Raw genomic sequence first — 20,219 nt, 5'->3', positions numbered from 1 at the left:
AGAGAGAAGCAGGCTCCCTGCAGGGAGCCCGATGTGGGACTCGATCACTTGACTCCAGGATCATACCCTGGGCCAAAGGCAGATGCTCAACAGCTCAGCCACCCAGGCATCCCCCAATCCCTTTTCTAAGTTGTTTAATTTCAGTGGTGGTGGATGTCTGAGTCTCTCCCCACAAAATCTACACTTTGAGGCAAAAGTCCACGGTCTCAGACTCAACTCCCTGAAGTGTGCTAATCAGACCTAGACAGCTCACCACCTGGTGACCGTAATAGAACTCTCTTCTCTTGTTAATGTAGTGACCAGAATAGATTTCTTCCAGTTAAGTGTTTTAAAAATGGACCATGAACAGCATACATACAAGCCAAGCTATATTTGGAAATAATTTAACAAACAAGTAATAAAAACCACAGGTTAAAAACAAACCAAGCTCTTGCAGCATATATGGTCCCCTTTTCCATGGAGGCAGGTGTACGTAGACACCAATCCAAGCCCAGCCAGCCAGCCTGGAGGGGAGTGTCCCATGGCTCGTGGCTCTGGGGGAATAGGAGAGAGCTGGGGGGTGGGAGAGGAGGCACGGGGAAGCCAGAGGTGGGGAAGGGGAGCAGCCTGTGAGAGGACACTTACTCCAGAGAAGGGGCAGACCCTGATCCAGCTACATCACCCAGGAGAGGGCAGGAATTCCGCGCCTTTGTTAAACCCCATCCTGGGATAATCAGCTCTGAAGAGCTTGAAACATTACTGAGAAGTTTCTTTTAAATTAAATCAATCCACTCCCATGGTTACTCAGTTTCTTAAAATCTTTTCTGTGAATTTTTAATGGCTTGGAAATGATTTCTAGAGCCACTGTCCCCTGGTTATGAAAATAAAGTGCTGAATCCATGTGTCTGCAACAATCCCCTATATATAAACAGTGAATTTAATTACAGTGGTCACTTTAACCTTGTCACCCACTCCCAACCAGACCTCATGGGTGGATGTGGCCAATCCTTTGATGGGTTTCTATCAGTTTTAAAGAGATAAACAGTTGTGTGTATTTGTATGCAATTTTAATATTTTCAATGATTAAAAAACCCAGCTAGATAGGGGAGATCCTGTTTTGGATGAGGAATTTCAGCGCCTCACGACAGAAGTCAACCACAAACGTGTTGTTCACAACCTAGAAGAAGTAGGTAACTTTCCTTTATTTGGGAGCTAATTATTGGCAGCCCTTTATGTGCTTATTTTTAAAACACTAAACAATTTTATAGACATGCTTTTACCAAGAGATGTTTACTAAGTTTTAATTTGCATTTACATTTTCATTTTCATTTGTATTTTCAGAATGTTTTTTACTATATATTTGCAAGTGAGGCATCAAAAGTCATTATTAATGTTTCCCCTGAAATCAATAGCATTAAATTCTTTGGCTTCTCCTTTCTGCCTGTATACTTTCTCCTTCTTGGTCTCCTTGTTTTCCTTTGCTCTCCAAGCCTCTGTCTGCAGGTCCTCCTGGTGGGTCCTTGGGCCTCTGTTCCTTGTCCCCTGGCTTGGAGGGCAGGATATACAACAGGAAGCCAGAAGCAGAGACCTAGCTCTCCTACAGATTTGGGACCTGGGAAAAACCCAGTGTCCCAAAAATAAAATGGGAACAGTGGCCCCTTCATCAGAGTCCTCTGTCATGTGATAATATCTGGTTAAAACCCCAATCTTTAATTGTAACAGTGACAAAATTCTTCCTGATGTCCCTCTGACCCCATCATTCTCAATTTTCATCTCTGGGATTGTCACATCTGAAATTTTTTTTACCTCTTTTCTTCTCTCCCACGTTTAATCTGGCCACAAAGTCTTGCCTGTAGCTATTGCACAAAGCCGCACCTGAGTTCAGCCTTCATGTCTTGCCCTCAACTAATCGGACAGATTGTTTATTCATGTATCTGCCCCTCCTCCCTCTCCCCTCTAGCCCACTGCATGTGCCAATGTGAGACTAATCTCTTTTTTTTAAAGGTTATTTATTTATTTATTAGCGAGAGAGTGTGTGCACATGAGCAGAGGCAGAGGGATAGAGAGAGAATCTCCAGCAGACTCCCCACTGAGTGTGGAGCCTGATGCATGCAGGGCTCAATCCCACAACCCCAATGATTATGACCTAAACTGAAATCAAGAGTTGGATGCTCAGCAATGGAGCCACCCAGGCATCTCAAAAGACTAATTTGCTTTTTTTCTTTTTTAAGATTTTATTTATTTATTTTGAGAGAGAGCAAGAGACAGAGCACAAACAGGGGGAGGAGCAAAGGGAGAGAGAGGCAGATTCCCAGCTGAGCAGGAAATCCGACTCTGGGCTCAATTCCAGGACCCTGGAATCATGACCTGAGCCAAAGGCAGACACTTGACCAGCTGAGTCACCAAGATGCCCCTAATTCACTTTTGATGCCTTTTTCTTCATATTGCTTCTCTCTGAAGCACCTACAGTGCCTGAGGCTCTGGCTGGCCCTAGTATACCCACAGGCGTCAGTTCCTCCACAGTCTATGCACCCAGTGCCACAATACGCAGGCACAAGGTGGTGATCCCAGGCAGGGGTGAGCGAAGTGGGGATCATAGGGTCTGCTCCTCTCGCTTATGTAGGCAGTGCCAGCACCCACCACGTAGGACTGATTTCACTATGACTTTCTTCTTCTTCTTCAGGGCTGCATGTGTTTGCTTGAGCTTCTCTAACCACACTGTCGATTTCTTAAAACCCAAATCTCAAATCCCACTTTTGGTACCCCCACACAAGAAGGATTCCCTATACTGCTATGTACACCAAAAGTGATGAATAAATGCTCATTCCATGCATGTCAGAACAAATAAATAATAACTTGATTTAGGATCAGACTCTAAAACATTTTTGTTAAGTGCTCATACCTGGAGTTAAAATTTAAATCTAAGATGTGCCTGTGTTCCATTTTCACAGAAAATCAAGGAATTCCATCCTAATTTTGACCCACTCATTAATAATATTTGGGCCAACAGGTTTAGGGCGCAGAGGCGGTTTCAACAAGCAGCACGCAAGGTGAGTCCCAGCACCAGACAGAAATTTTAATTTGTTTGGTCCTCTTCACAAGGAATCAAACAATGAATCTTAACAGCTCTATTGAGATATAATTCACTTACCATAAAATTCACTATTGTAAAGCACACAATTTGGCGGTTCTTAATATATTTACAGAGTTGTACAACCATCACCATGATCTAACTTTAGAACATTCAAAAAAATTTTATTGAAGTGTCTGTCATTGACCTATGCTGTTATATCAGTTTCAGGCATATACAACACAGAGATTCAGCAATTAATCTTAGAATATTTTTTATCACCGTGAAGAGAAAGCTAGTTCCCATTAGCAGGTCCTCTCCATCCTCCAGTCCCTGGCAACCACTCATCTGCTTTTTATCTCTATGGAGTCGCCTCTTCTGGACATTTCATATGCATGGAATCATACAGCACATTGCCTTTTGTAACTGGCTCTTTCCACTTGGCTTCTTTTCAAGGTTCATCCATGTTGTAACTTCATTTCTTTTTATGGTTGGATCCCATCAGGTGTGATTACACCATATCGTATCTGTTCATCAGCTGAAACATTTGTGGTGTTCTCACTTGTTGGCCATTATGAATAATAATGCTATGAACATTCATGTACATGTTTCTGGACATGTGTTTTCAATTCTCTTGGGGACATACATAGGAGTAGAATTGCTGGGTCACATGGAAACTCTAGCATAATGGGATTTTGATCAGTTAGTTCTAGAGAGAATACTTGAGAATTCCTGTGGGATCGTGTCTCATCCAGTCTTAAGGCTTCAAGTCATGTGATTTCACTACCATGCCTTTTTCACTTTCAGGTTTTTTTCCCCCCAGCCTGTTAGAGCTTCCAATGGCTTCCTGCAATGGGCATAAAAAATGAAAGGTGTCAAATGACTCCCTGGTCTGGCTTCAGCTACACGTGCTACACCCCGCAACTTCTCACCTCCACCTTTTGTGTTGTCCCAGTCCTCATCTTCTTCCAAACACACAAGCCTATTCCCTGCTACAAACCTGTGTCTCTGCTCCTCACCCTTCAACTGAGAAGCTATTCCATCTCCCCTTCATCAGTGCACACTTGTTCTTTGGGCCAGTGGAAGTTTATTTTCTTCTAAGAAATAGCCCCTGTAAGTGTTAGCTCCCAGAGATCCCCGTGGTGCTTCTTGCATCTTATACTGCCTGTAGATCTCTTGTCCCGGCCACTGGAGTGTGGCCACATTGAGGAGGAAAGCCACACCTCAAGCCGGGGAGAACAGTGGTTGAGATCTGGACTCTGGAGCCATGCTGCCTGCCCCTAATCCTTGATGCCACTTATGAACTTTCTGGTCTTGGACAAGTTATATAACCTCTATTAGTTTCCTCCTCTGTAACTGGGGAGCACAATAAGACCTGTCCCACAGAGTTGTTGTGAAGATTAACTGGGTGAATATGTACAAGGGACTCCAAATTTTATGTTACAAGTTATCCTTCAAGCAGTGTTTTCGGTCTGGACTGAGGACAGTCTAAGGGGAAGAGAGGCAGAACTTGCTGTTTGGTGTGACCTGCCCTGTAGGACCATGTCCCTGCTGAGGCCCTGTCTGCATGGGCTGCATGTGTAGAGCAGAGGTGGCCACAAGATGCTCAGCATGGGGAAGAAAGTGGTGGATAGAGGTGGCACAAAGCCAGTGCAATGGCTCTCTCTGCTTCCAGTCCCCACACGGCAGCTGGAGCAGTATTCCCAGGGCTGAAAGGCCATGATACCCCTCCCAGGTAAAACCATCCAAAGCCTTCCCATTGCAGTTGGAATGAAGTGCACAGCTTCTTTCAAGGGCACAGGCCACTCTGGACTTCTCTCTGTCCCTTAGACATATCTCATTTCTTCCTGAAACAGAATCTTCATCCTTGCTGCTCCCCCTCTGCTCTGAATTCCCTTCCCTAGATCATTCTCTCCTCATCATTCAAGTCTGAGATCAAACCTCATGTCCTCAGTGAGGTCTTCGCTAATTACCCTTGCATCAGTGGCCAGACCACCCCCCTTTCCAGCCCCTCTGGCATGCCCTCATGCATTTACTCTTTTTTCTTTTCTTCATGGTAGTTATCTTGTTGATTCATTTAAATGTTTATTGTAAACCACCACCACCCCTCACCAACACACACACACACACACACACACACACACACACACAGTTGGGTACAGCAGGGCAATTGTTTGATCTCACTGTATCTGTAATGCCTTGAACAGAACTGGTCACAGCATTGGCAATTCATACTATTTATTTGTTAAATGAGAGTCCCTGACAGGATGGAAAGTGGTATTAATTGTGGAAGGAATGGTCCTTTCAGCCACAGCTTCGTGCACAGATAGCAGTCCCTTCCAGCAGCATGCATTCAGAGTGCAAAGCCCAGTGGTATACAGTTAGCATCGCCCATGATCCACAGCCCTAGTCCTATGGAATCATCCATTTATTTGGTCCCTCCACTTTGAAAATAACACGGTGGGAGCATTATAATTCAGATACACTGAAAAGAAGGAATGTGGAACTAGTCAGTCTTTCCACTCTGGAAATAGAAAAATGGGGCTCATAAATTGGGCGGGACAAGGCCAGATGACAACTCCGTCTTTTTTTGTATCCAGGCCGGTCAACATTGCCAAGACCTTGAAGTCCCCATGGCCTCAGTTTAGGGCAGTGTGCCACTGCCCCTGTGAATTCTCGCTTAGAGCAGGGGGCTCAGCCGTGGCTGGGGAAAGTGAATCAAACTGAATGTCAAAATGAACATGTGCCAATTAGTAATTTGAAATCATCTCTTCTAATTCCAGATCATGGTTCATCGAAGATTGCTCAGTATGCTGACTGCTATTCATAATATAGACAAAGAGGCCATAATCAGAAAGCTGAGCCAAGGAAGACAGTCTCTAGTAACAGGTAGAGCACGGCTGCCAAGGGCAGCAAAGCTTTGACCCTAAGTCCTCTGAGCATAACTTTTCTGTATAATAAAGTTAGCTGCATAGACGTAAAACATTTTCGTAAATCACATCTATTAGGTCCTTGTTGGGTTTTTTTTTAGTGGCCATTGTAATGAATCACCATAAACTTCATGACTTAAGACAGTACAAATGTATGATCTTATATTGTTGGAGGTCAGAAGTCTAAAAATCAAGCTGCCAGCAGAGCTGGCTCCTTCTGGAGGTCTGTTCCTGGCCTTCCCAGCTTCTGGAGGCCCGTTCCTCACATCACTCTGACCTCTTGCTTCATTTGTCACATCTCCTCTGACCCTGACACTCCTGCCTTCCCCTCACAAGGATTCTGTGACAACATTGGGCCCACCCGGATGACCCAAGATAATCTCCCAATCTCAAGAACCTTAACCTACTCACACCTGCAAGGTCCCTTTGATCGTGGAAGGTAACAAAGTCACAGCTTCCAGGGGACAGAATGTGTACCTCTTGGAAGGGGGGCTGCCATCAAGCCTACCGCCCAGGACATGATTCAGACCTCCATGCCAGGTTGGCTGAAATGCCTGCCGAACCAATAGTTAGCTGAGCCAGCTGACCCAGCCAAGTTGTGAAATCTGTGAAGTTTGGCTGTGGTTTGACCTCTTGTTTCGTGCCCTCAGTTCTCTCTCAACACCAGAGAGACCAGGATGGTCGACATTCATACTTGTTGACTGACTGGCTGCGTTGAGTGTTGTCACAATTTAGCACTTGCACGTAAAGCTTTATTTTTATTTTTTTAAAGTAGACTTCATGACCAGCATGGAGCCCGACACAGGGCTTGAACTCTCAGCCCTGATATCAAGAGTTGGCCACTCAACCAGTTGAGCCATGGAGGTGTCCTGCATGTAAAGCTTCTTATCTCATTTTATCTTCGCTACTTAAAGTAATTCCAGTCCTTGGATGCCCTGGGTTGGCTAAGCCATCAGAGGCACACTCTCAATGGCTTTTGTTTGGGCTCCCATCACCATCTTCTTCACACTGCAGCTCGTATGCAGACCCACAGGCTGGCGCCAGTCCTTCCAAGCCCTTCCTGCCCTCCCTAGCCTGAACCCCTGAGCCTGGCTCTTCATTCTTCCTCTCTTTCAAGAGCTATATGGGTGCTTTTTTCAAAACATTTTATTGTATTTTAATGCTCTTGGGGTGTTTTTCAGCCTGATCCAGTGCTGTTTATTGAGTCCATCATGAGAGGCAAAAAAAGACTTGCCATTCATCACAAAAAGGGGCGGGCTGGTCTTCATCATGGAAGGGTGGACCAAAGGAGTGGGCTGGGGGGCAGCAGGTGCAGGGCTTAGAGTCCTATAGAGGGTAAGCAGCCTGTCTAGTCCTTCACTGTGAACACACCCAGCAGCCACTGAGCATGACAGTGGGACCCTGTCCCTCCTCATAAACAGTGCCCCCAAACCATGTCCAGGGCACAGGATCCACACAGCTCCAAGAGAAGGTGGAGCTCTGGTGCCCAGGCTCAGACCCTGAGCACCTGTTCCTCTTCTTCCTCCCTTGCAAGATCTAGATGGGTATTTTGTTTTTCAGAGCCATTTTTTTTTTGCTCTTTAATTATGCTTTTTAAAAATTCCTCTTATGTTATTTTGATGTCCATTATTGATGTCTCTAACGAAGAAATTCTTGTTTAAAATATTGTAATATTCATCAGTGAATTATGTAAGGACCCCTGTAAAATGTCTTCATGAGCTTTTTCTCACATCATCTTTTTCTTTACTGGCAAGGACAAAGAATATTCATCAGAGACGCTTTCGTTAGGAATTGTAGCTTTTGGAAGTAAATAAATCTTTAAAAACTGGAGAAGACGGGGATCCCTGGGTGGCGCAGCGGTTTGGCGCCTGCCTTTGGCCCAGGGCGTGATCCTGGAGACCCGGGATCGAATCCCATGTCAGGCTCCCGGTGCATGGAGCCTGCTTCTCCCTCCGCCTGTGTCTCTGCCTCTCTCTCTCTCTCTCTGTGACTATCATAAATTTAAAAAAAAAAAAAATTAAAAAATTAAAAAATAAAAAAATAAAAAAACTGGAGAAGAAGGGCACCTGGGTAGCTCAGTGATTGAGTATCTTCCTTTGGCTCAGGTCATGATCCCGGGGTCCTGGGATCGAGTCCCACATTGGGCTCCCTGCAGGGAACCTGCTTCTCCCTCTGCCTGTGTCTCTGTGTCTCTCATGAATAAATAAATAAAATCTTCTTTAAAAAAAAACTGGGGAAAGGGTGGGGTAAAGAACAAAAGAAAACTAGAAATGGGACCGTATGCATGCACACACATATATATATATTCTTCTCCAAATGGCATGAGGCAAGTGCCCACTGATTGGTGTGTGGCAAATAAAGATGATGGTTTCACATACAAATACTCCCCATGAGCTCCCCTAAAAGTGCTCTTTTGTTTTGTTTTCACCCACAGACAAAAATGCTTCCAGATACCTCCTGGGTCAGATCAGTCAAGATGATTACTCCAGCAGGTTCTCTGTGTCACCTAAGGAAGTGCTCCCCTTCGCCTTCCCGTCCTACAGTCCTCCTCAGAGCTCCAATGAGTTGGTGGGTGCTGTTAGGCTGTGGGGTAGGGATCGGGCACCATCAAATGGTTGTTAGGCAGATATCAAGGCAAGAGACCTACCTTAGTCTCTGTCCTTCCACTTCCTCCTGAGAAGCTCCAAGCGGACATCTTTGCCCAGGGACTCATGATCAGTGGGAAACCAGAGATCATTTACTGCCACCTACCTGGCACCTGATACACCTGTGCAGAGCTCCCTGGTAACCTGGGCTGGGTGCTTTCCAGCCTGGAACCCAACAAGAGTCCCATCCTGATAGCCCAGGAACAGGGCCTGAGAAACAAAGGGCAGATGGAGAATCTAAGAGGGCCTGGCCTAGGCAGGCAGGTCCTGCTCAGCTGGGCCCTATAAAAGGCAAATGGAGATGCCAGAGAAGAGTGGCCCCCAGATCTGATGCTCAACCCAAGAGACTCACAGTTCTGTCTTTCTCTGGCAAGAGATGTGACAGTTCATTTTCTTGCCTATGGGCACAATACTGCCCACTTCATTATTTTTGAGGAGTTCCCATCTTACACGTTTCATTTGGTGCCTTAGTTCTACAAAGACTTCTCTTCATCAACTTAGGGTTGATGAAAGAATGCTCAGCACTCCCGTCTATAAAGATTTGTAGTTCACTCCATAGATACTTTATTTCATCAATTCTTTTTATATTTAGTGGCTTTGAATTTGGGAAATGTCATATAAGCAACGGCATACTAGCAATGTATCGTATTACTTTAATGATGGTGTCCTTGTGCAGCCCGGGTGGCTCAGCGGTTTAGCGCTGCCTTCAGCCCAGGGTGTGATCCTGGAGCCCCGGGATTGAGTCCCATGTCTGGCTCCCTGCATGGAGCCTGCTTCTCCCTCTGCCTGTGTCTCTGCCTCTCTCTTTCTGTGTGTCTCTCATGAATGAATAAATACATAAAATCTTTTTTAAAAAATGATGGTGTCCTAGATTAGGTGAAGTAGAGTATTTATGGAGTATCCATAGTATGTCAGGCACTGTTCCAGGTTCTCTGGATGACTGAAGCAGACAGCATGCAGGAAAATAGTGCTTTGGAGATTAGCCCTATGGAAGGGAAGCAGTGGGAACCAGTGTGGACAGGGAGAAGGAGCACGGCTATTCTGGACAAAAGCCTCACCTGGACTCATGAGGAGCTCCAAAGCTGGAATGAAGTCAGAGGACCTGATATTTATACCTTTGTTTCAACTTGTGATTGAAGGCAGACTGCCCTAGGAAGAACACATAACCTCAGTGAGGCAGCTCCCTTCAGCCAAGGCAACTCCTGAAGAGGACTGATCCTTGAAAATTGTTTTCATTAACAGGACGCCTCCAAGTAGGGGAACTGAATCCTTTAAGCCTAAAGGGGATTCTGGGTGTCAGTGGCAGTACCCACAATAGTAGAAAATAAAAAGGGATCACATATCACATGCACCATGAGACAAGGAGGAGAGGTTGGTCAACGCTGCCTCCATGCCCTACACATCAAGTAGAAACTGTGGTCACGGGAAGGTTACAGGATGTATGGCAATAGAAACACAGCTACTTTTGCTCCTCATTGATTATGTGTCAATGTTTTTGAATTTCCACATTTTAGGCTCCTGATGGCCTTGGACCAGTTCCAATTAAATCTTCAGAAACTCAAATCAAGCAGAGTTATTCCTTCCTCAGTCTGCAGGTCAGACTTGTCATATGATATTAATTAATGGATTTCTTATGAAGTAAACGAAATATTCTTGAATTTATATCATTTTATTAGTTTTGTTCTATTATAGATTATACACCATAGCATACTACATGTATTTTTCTGCTGTTATTTTATGTATGTGCAAAGTATAACACACGTGATTTATGGAAACCAGGATCTTTACTCTGTGGATATACGATGTATTATGCATACATGAAGCTATCTGAACTACATTTATTAGCGATTTTAAGAAAAAACACAAGGTGAATTGAACAAAAGTTAGTCAGCCTTTCTTGATGTCTATAGCCACTCCTGGTTTTGAAAATATCAATATTGCAAATTTACAAACCAGTGTTCCATGTATTTCTACAGGGAAGCCCTATGGTACACGAGAGTAATTGCAAATATACAACACATGTGCTGGGACCCAGAACAGGGACCTGGAGCAGGTCTGGGACTTGTACTAACATCCCTCCAGTGCTGGACATACTAATAGTTCCCACAATGTGATGTTTACAACATGGTGGTCATTTTCCTTTTATCATCATCATGCAATTCAAAAATGTGGCTATTGAGAATTAAATCCCATTAATCGGTGATGAGTGTTTAAGAACATTCGATCAGTTGTCTTCTCTGACCTCTGACCTTAGGTTCCTCAACAGTACAAAATTAAAGGGTATCAGCCATTCTGTGTCCAGAAGTCATCAACAAGCTACAAACCTCAAAAGCTTGCTCGAGTTCTGAAGCAAGGGGCGGAGGTAATATATCCCCACCTGTAAGAATTGCCCTCACATTTCCCCTCTTGTCCTAACATCAAGACTAACACAATTCTTGGTCCCTTCACAGGATGAGGCCACCATCATTACTCTGCCCAAGCAGGACTCTACACCCCAGCTCCCTGGCAAGGCCTCGGTCTTGGGCATGAGACCACCTGACGCCTTAACCATGTCTCCAAATTATGACCCGCTTTATATATTCGTAAGTGACCACTCAGCAAGTCTCGTGTTCTATGCTCCCCTGTTTCAGGACTTACTTTATAAGAAAACAGAAGCATGAATTAGGAATATATTTCTGTTTTTGCAGTTACAAACATTCAACGGTATCTCACCTTTGAAGTTGCTTGCCAGCATTTATTGTTTGAAGAATATCAATGCTTTAGCCTTTTAACAATCTCAGCATTTATTAATGTTTATGACAATAGCTTTATGATCTTTTCTAATGTCATATAATTATATATATGATATATGTGTGTATATATGCATATAGACACATACATATATATATATATATATATATATATATATATATATATGGAGTGTTAAAAAAAATAAGAAAGAAAAAAAGAAAAAAGAAAACACAATAGAAAGTAAAATCAGCCCAAACCTCATCACTCAGAGCTATATTGATCCCTGATTCTATCCTTGGCAGTGTGTCCCTTCCATACTTATGCTTCTGCCTTATAGATTTTCTGTTCCACTTCGTTTCTGTAGTCACACTCAATTAACTTCCCTGAAGCACCTCCTAACCATGCCACCGTCCTGCTCCACATTCACTAACTCCCCATCTCCTTCTAAATTAAATCCAAGCCTGCGTGATGCCAACAACAGAACCACCCCCCCCTTCTCTGCACCGCTGCCTAAGTCTCTGCCAAACATCACACACTTCCCTCCTCCTCCAGGCCTTCACTTATGCCAGCCTGCCCTCATGGGACACCCCCTCCAACCCTTATATTTCCTGTTACCCAAGTCCCAAATGAATGAAACCCAGACAGGAAATCTGATGAGCTTGTATGTAACAGTGAGATCACCAGTGAAATGCCATAGTCATTGCCCAAGTTATGGTCTATGTTTTTATTTTATTTTTTTTAAAGATTTTATTTATTCATGAGAGACACGGAGAGAGAGGCAGAGGGAGAAGCAGGCTCCCTGTGGGAAGCCCAATGCGGGACTTGATCCTGGGACCCCAGGATCACACCCTGAGCCAAAGGCAGACAATCAACCACTGAGCCACCCAGGCATCCCTGTTTTTAAAGACAGACACACACATACACACAGTTCTGGAGAATCTTAAATACTAATTGAGAAAGTCTCTTTTTGAGACTCTCCAAATGAGAATCTGTATCTCTAGTGTGGACAGAGATGCTGATGGTCATACTCAAGGTCACTCAACCAGTCAGTGCAGGAGCCATGGACAGAAAGCTGCCTGTTTCGTGGCTGCTTCCCTCAGGGGCTCTTCCTCTGAATTTTGCTGCCTTCCTACTGAGAGCTGTAATGTTTGCATTGGGTATCATGAGGCATTTTCTCATAGTCTTGTTGGTTGAGAGGAGTGGACTTGGAGACTTAGAATCTTGGAGCTGGTAAAACCTCACAGGATGTTTAACTCTGTGCTTTTCAAACTTCCTTTAGTACAAGAGCCCTCCAGTCACCTGAAACTTTACATAGGAAGTCAATATATAAGATACCTAGAGTCCCACTTACTTGCTGGGATGGCAGTGGAGTAGGGGGCTCTCCTGAGGACGATGTCCATGCTAAACCATGGGGTTCTGCACAGCAAGGTTTAAAAAACACTCTTCAATCTCCTATCCACCACCACCACCCCCAGATTCATCTATTACCACTCCCTTACCATTCTAAAAGTAAGGAAACTGGTCTAGAGGAGTTACAGGAATTTTCCATAGTCACACTCATACTTCCTTAGAAAATATCAGCAGTTATTTATTAATTCATTAATTCCACAAATATTTAGAGCATGCCTTAGGTTAGGAACCTAAGGTTCGGGGCAGTTCATGAAAGGGACACAACAATTCCAAATATTTATGCACCTAATGCCAGAGCTTCAAAATACGTGAAACAAAAACTAATTGAATTGCAAAGGGGGAAAAAAAAACAGACAAATCTGCAATTATGGTTGGTGATTTCAACACTTCCCTCTCAATAATTGATAGAACAAGTAAATAGAAAATCAGTAAGGATATAAAAGATTTAAATACCATTATCAATCAACTTGACCTAATTGGCATTCCTAGAACACTATCCCCCAAAACAATAGAATGCAGATTCTCTTCAAGTATAGACAGAAGGTTTGCCAAGATAGACCATATTTGGAACTATTAAACAAGGCTCAATAAAATTGTAAGTATCCAGATCATATAAAGTATTTTTTCTGACTTTGAAGAAATTTAATAAAAAATGAATAGCATAAAGATATCTAGAAAATCCCCCCCAAATTTGGAAGCTGAATTAAATATTTTAAATATTTTTAAATAGCCTATTGTCCAAGGAAGACATCAAAAGAAAAACTGGAAAGTATTTTTAACTTAATGAAAATGAGAGCACAAAAAAATTTGTGTGAAATTTATAATGCTATACACCTACATTAGAAAATGAGGGTAGAACTTAATGTCCTCAGCCTCCCCTTTAAATTCAAAAAAGAACAACAGATGAAATCCAAACTAAGCAGAGAAGAGAAGTAATAAAGATTAGATTGAGGGCAGCCCTGGTGGCTCAGCCATTTAGTGCTGCCCTCCGCCCAGGATGTGAGCCTGGAGACCCAGGATCAAGTCCCATCTCAGGCTCCCTGCATGGAGCCTGCTTCTCCCTCTGCCTGTGTCTCTACCTCTCTCTGTGTGTGTCTCTCATAAATAAATGAATAGAATCTTTAATCTGAAAACCAATGAAATAGAAAAAAGGAAAACAACAGAGAGAAGCTAGTTCTTTGAGAAGATCAATAAAATGGATAAACCTATAATCTAACAGATTAGGGGGAAAAGATAAAAGACATGAACTACCACTATCAGGAATGAAAGAGTCTACAGATATTAAAAAGATAATAAGTTCATATTATAAAAAACTTTATGCCAGTAAGTTCAACAGGTTAAATGAACAAATTTCTTAAAAGGCACTAACTATTAAATCTTATTCAAGAGGGGATTGATAACTCTACTAACTCCATATGTATTTAAAAATTGAATTTGTGGCGCACGGTGGGGGGGAGTGGGGTGCTCCAGATGGAGGTGGCTGTGCCCCATTCCCTTCAGGAGAGGCGGCCCGGGACTGCGGGCCCAACAGCACAGAGCCCCGGATCCCAGGGCGCCCAGCGGACAAAGCCGGCAATCCTGCACTCTCCCTGGACCAAGGTGGAGGCAGGGAAGGCACAGGATGGCAAGGACTCTCCTGCCACTGGGCGCCCCCAAGCTGTGCAGATCAGTGAACCACACTGGCCCCAGGAGCACCTAGGCCAGTGCCGACTGGGAGACTGCAGTTGGTTACACGCGATGAGCTGACTCCAGAGCTGGAAATCTGGCTGCTGCCAGTGCTGTTTTTCCTCTTTGTGCCTTGTGCCTGGGAGAGGCAAGGCCACCAGGGAATAGAGTCCTCAGGGGGTAAACAGCTCCCACTGAGCCCGGCACCCAGAAGGGGGTGGGCCATCTCCCCCAGGTACACACACCTGAGAATCAGCACAGTAGGCCCCTCCCCCAGAAGACCAGCTAGAAGGACAGGGGAAGAGCAAGTTCTTGACCAAGCAGTGCTGGATAGCTCCAGGACTGAGGGAAAATATTTTATAGAACTAGAAGGTCCTTTTTTTCCCCTTTTCCATTATGACTCATTTTTATATCAAACTAAGAACTTCCAATATCTTTTCTCCTTTCCCATCTTAACTACAATATTTTACCAGCTCATTTTTAAGTTTTTTCCTTTTGACTTTAATATTTCTACAATTACATGTGTTATATATATTTTTCACTTCTGGATTCCCTTCAACATATTCAATTTAATTTCGGTAGATATATGAGACAGGGGTTTTTGTTCTTTTGTTTTCTGTTTTTTTCTGCCTCATTTTGGTTTACAATGGTTGAAGTTAGCACCTTCTAAAACACAACCAACATACACCCAGAACCAAGTGGAATACTGCGCTGTTGCAATCTGTGAGATTATATTCTCTCTTCCTTCCCATTCTGCCCCCCTCTTTTATCTTGTTTATGTTTTTGTCAATGTTGGGGCTTTATATAAGTATTGCTGGTTTATATAAATGTGAGATTAAGCATCTTCTAACAGACAAAATACTCTCAGAACCAAGAGGATCACCCTATAGGACTCCTCAGGTAGACTACATTCTCTCTCCGCTACCACTTCCTCACCACCACCATCTCCTCCCCTTATTTTTTCTTTTTCCTCTTTTCTTTATTTCTTTTTCTTTTTCTTTTTTCTTCTTTGTTTTTAGGTTTTGGCTTTTTATTTTTATTACTTTGTTTTAAAATTTGTTTTTCACATTAATGGTCCTTTTGTTTTCTTTTTTTCTTTTTTTTTTTTTTTTTCTTGGTCTCTGACCCTTCAGAATCATCTAGGGTGTATTTTACTTAGGTTGTGATTGATATTCTTGACTTAGCCTGCTCATACAGCCACTCTGCACTGGACAAAATGACTAGAAGGAAGAATTCACCACAAAAGAAAGAACTGGATACAGTACTCTCTGCCACAGAGTTACAGAATTTGGATTTCAATACAATGTCAGAAATTCAATTTGGAAGTCCAATTATAAAGCCACTGGTGGCCCTGGAAAAAAGTATAAAAGACTCTAGAGACTTCGTTACTGCAGAATTGAGACCTAATCAGGCCGAAATTAAAAATAGATTAAATGAGATGTGATCCAAACTGGATGTTCCAACTCTGAGAGTTAATGAGGTAGAAGAAAGAGTGAGTGACATAGAAGACAAGTCGATGGTAAGGAAGGAAGCTGAGGAAAAAAGAGAAAAACAAGTAAGAGCCCATGAGGAAAGGCTTAGGGAAATAAATGATAGCTTGACAAGGAAGAATATACATCTAATTGGATTCCAGAAGAGGCTGAGAGAGAGAGAGAGAGGACCACAAAGTATAGTCAAACAAATTATAGGTGAGAACTTCCCAAATCTGGGGAAGGAAACAGGCATTCAGATCCAGGAGATAGATCTGATAGATAGGTCCCCCCCAAAAATCAATAAAAACCATTCAACATCTCGACATTTAATAGTGAAACTTGCAAATTTCAAAGATAAAGAAAAAATTCTTAAAGCAGTGCAAGACAAGAGATTCTTAACTTATATGGGGAAAAATATCAGATTAACAGCAGACCTCTCCACAGAGACCTGGCAGGCCAGAAAGGGCTGGCAGGATATATTCCAGGTACTAAATGAGAGGAACATGCAGCCAAGAATACTTTATCCATCAAGGCTCTCATTCAGAATAGGAGAGATAATGAGCTTCCAAGATAGGCAGAAACTGAAAGAATATATGACCACAAAACTGGCTCTGCAAGAAATATTAAGGGGGACCCTGTAAAAGAAAGAAGAAGTCCAAAGAAACAATCCACAAAAACAGGGACTGAATAGGTATTACAATAACACTAAATTCATATCTTACAATAGTTATTCTGAACATAAATGGGCTAAATGATCCCATCAAAAGACGCAGGGTATTGGACTGGATCAAAAAAACAAGATCCATCTATATTGTGTCTACAAGAGACTCATTTTAGGCCTAAGGACACCTCCAGCCTGAAAATAAAGGGGTGGAGAACCATTTACCATTCAAATGGTCCTTAAAACCAAACTGGAGTGGCAATCCTCATATGAGATAAATTAAAGTTTATACCAAAGACTGTAGTAAGAGATGAAGAGGAACACTATATCATACTTAAAGGGTCTATCCAACAAGAGGACCTAACAATCATGAATATTTATGCCCCTAATGTGGGAGCCGCCAAGTACATCAATTATTAACCAAAGTAAACAGATACTTAGATAATAATACACTAATAGTAGGAGACTTCAACACAGCACTTTCAGCAAATGACAGATATTCTAAGCAGAACATCACCAAAGAAACAAGGGCCTTAAATGATACACTGGACCAAATAGATTTCACAGATATATACAGAACTTTCCATCCAAATGCAACTGAATACACATTCTTCTCAAAAGCACATGGAACTTTCTCCAGAATAGACCACATACTGGGTCACAAATCAGGTCTCAACCAATACTAGAAGATTGGGATTGTCCCCTGCATATTTTCAGATCACAGTGCTTTGAAACTAGAACTCAATCATAAGAAGAAATTTGGAAGAAACTCAAACATGTGGAGGTTAAAGAGCATCGTACTAAAAGATGAGTGGATCAACCAGGAAATTAGAGAAGAATTATAAAGATTCATGGAAACTAATGAAAATGAAGATACAACTGTTCAAAGTCTTTGGGATACAGCAAAAGCTGTCCTAAGAGGGAAATACATAGCAATGCAAGCATCCCTCAAAAAATTGGAAAAAACTCAAATACACAAGCTAACTTCACACCTAAAGGAACTGGAGAAAGAACAGCAAATAAAACCTACACCAAGTAGAAGAGAGTTAATAAAGATTCAAGCAGAACTCAATGAAATAGAGACCAGAAGAACTGTAGAACATATCAACAAAACCAGGAGTTGGTTCTTTGAAAGAATTAGTAAGATAGATAAACCCCTATCCAGTCTTCTTAAAAAGAAAAAAGACTCAAATTGATAAAATCATGAATGAAAGAGGAGAGATCACAACCAATACCAAGGAAATACAAATGATTTTTATTTTATTTTTTTAAAGATTTTATTTATTTATTCATGAGAGAGAGAGAGAGAGAGAGGCAGAGACACAGGCAGAGGAAGAAGCAGGCTCCATGCAGGGAGCCCGACGCAGGACTCGATCCCGGGACTCCAGGATCACGCCCTGGGCTGAAGGCAGCACTAAACCACTGAGCAACCCGGGCCGCCCTACAAATGATTTTTAAAACATATTATGAGCAGCTATATTCCAACAAATTAGGCAATCTAGGAGAAATGGATGCATTTCTGGAAAACCACAAATTACCAAAACTAGAACAGGAAGAAATAGAAAACCTGAACAGGCCAATAACCAGTGAGGAAATTGAAGCAGTCATCAAAAAACCTCCCAAGACACAAAAGTCCAGGGCCAGATGGCTTCCCAAGGGAATTATATCAAACATTTAAAGAAGAAATAATACCTATTCTATTAAAGCTGTTTTGAAGGATAGAAAGGGAGAGCATACTTCCAAACTCATTTTATGAGGACAGCATCACCTTGATTCCAAAACCAGACTAAGACCCCCACCAAAAGGAAAATTAAAGACCAATATCCCTGATGAACACAGGCAAAAATTCTCAATAAGATACTAGCCAATAGGATCCAACAATACATTAAGAGCATTATTCACCATGCCCAAGTGGGATTTATCCCCAGGATGCAAGGCTGGTTCAACACTCCTAAAACAATCAACATGATAGATCACATCAACAGGAGAAGAAACAAGAACCATGTGATCCTCTCAATAGATGCAGAGAAAACATTTGACAAAATACAGCATCCATTCCTGATTAAAACTCTTCAAAGCATAGGGATAGAGAGAACATTCCTCAATATCTTAAAAGCCATTTATGAAAAGCCCACAGGGAATACCATTCTCAATGGGGAAAAACTGAGAGCCTTTCCCTAAGATCAGGAACACAACAGGGATGTCCACTTTTACCACTGTTATTCAACATAGTACTAGAAGTCCTAGCTTCAGCAATCAGAAAACAGAAAGAAATAAAAAGCATTCAAATTGGCAAAGAAGAAGTCAAACTCTCTCTTTTTGCAGATGACATGATACTGTATATAGAAAACCCAAAGGACTCCACCCCAAGATTGCGAGAACTCACACAGCAATTCGGCAGAGTGGCAGGATACAAGATCAATGCACAGAAATCACTATATACACTATAGTGTATATATACACTATATACACTAACAATGGGACTAAAGAAAGAGAAATTAAGGAATCAATCCCATTTAGAGCTGCACCCAAAAGCATAAGATACCTAGGAATAAACCTAACCAAAGAAGTAAAGGATCTATACTCTAAAAACTACAGAACCCTTCTGAAAGAAATTGAGGAAGACACAAAGAGAAGGAAAAACATTCCATGCTCATGGATTGGAAGAATGAATATTGTGAAAATGTCTATGCTACCCAGGGCAATTTACACATTCAAAGCAATCCTTATCAAAATACCATGGACTTTTTTCACAGAATTGGAACAAATAATCCTAAGATTTGTATGGAATCAGAAAAGACCCTGAATAGCCAGGGGAATATTGAAAAACAAAACCAATGCTGGGCATCACAATGACAGATTTCACATTGCTTTTTGTATTACAAAGCTGTGATCATCAAGACAGTGTGGTCCTGACACAAATACAGACACATAGAACAATAGAACAGAATAGAGAACCCAGAAATGGGCCCTCAACTCTATGGTCAACCAATATTCGACAAAGCAGGAAAGAATATCCACTGGAAAAAGGACAGTCTCTTCAACAAATGGTGCTGGGAAAATTGGACAGCCACATGCAGAGGAATGAAACTAGACCATTCTTTTACACCATACACAAAGATAAACTCAAAATGGATGAAAGCTCTAAATGTGAGACAGGAATCCATCAAAATCCTAGAGGAGAACACAGGCAACACCCTTTTTGAACTTGACCATCACAACTTCTTGCAAGATACATCCACGAAGGCAAAAGAAACAAAAGCAAAAATGAACTATTGGGACTTCATCAAGATAAGAAGCTTTTGCACAGCAAAGGATACAGTCAACAAAACTAAAAGACAACCTACAGAATGGGAGAAGATATTTGCAAATGACATATCAGATAAAGGGCTAGTATCCAAGATCTAAAAGGACTTATTAAACTCAACAGCAAAGAAACAAACAATCCAATCATGAAATGGGCAGAAGACATGAACAGAAATTTCACCAAAGAATACATACACATCAACAAGCACATGAGAAAATGCTCTGCATCACTTGCCATCTGGGAAATACAAATCAAAACCACAATGAGATCCCACCTCACACCAGTGAGAATGGCAAAAATTAAGAAGACAGGAAAATGTTGGAGAAGATGTGGAGAAAGGGAACCCTTCC

At 42.1% G+C, this 20,219-nt stretch overlaps 1 protein-coding gene across 6 annotated transcripts in view; it reads left to right on the top strand.

Annotated features, from left to right (window-relative positions):
- CFAP221 (cilia and flagella associated protein 221) overlaps positions 1-20,219 on the top strand; it is a 102,049-nt gene that overhangs the window by 59,404 nt on the left and 22,426 nt on the right. For all 6 annotated transcript variants that reach the window (XM_072757558.1, XM_072757560.1, XM_072757556.1 and 3 more), the window contains exons 13-19: positions 1,076-1,165; positions 2,931-3,029; positions 5,833-5,938; positions 8,414-8,547; positions 10,139-10,219; positions 10,879-10,986; positions 11,075-11,206. In XM_072757558.1, the coding sequence (XP_072613659.1) occupies positions 1,076-1,165; positions 2,931-3,029; positions 5,833-5,938; positions 8,414-8,547; positions 10,139-10,219; positions 10,879-10,986; positions 11,075-11,206 (750 nt within the window). The remainder of the gene's footprint in view (positions 1-1,075; positions 1,166-2,930; positions 3,030-5,832; positions 5,939-8,413; positions 8,548-10,138; positions 10,220-10,878; positions 10,987-11,074; positions 11,207-20,219) is intronic.

The sequence above is a fragment of the Vulpes vulpes genome, chromosome 5, assembly GCF_048418805.1.
Source record: "Vulpes vulpes isolate BD-2025 chromosome 5, VulVul3, whole genome shotgun sequence".
Lineage (NCBI taxonomy): Eukaryota > Metazoa > Chordata > Mammalia > Carnivora > Canidae > Vulpes > Vulpes vulpes.
The sequence above is the reverse complement of the archived record's forward strand: the minus strand, read 5'-3'. Positions and strand labels throughout refer to the sequence as shown.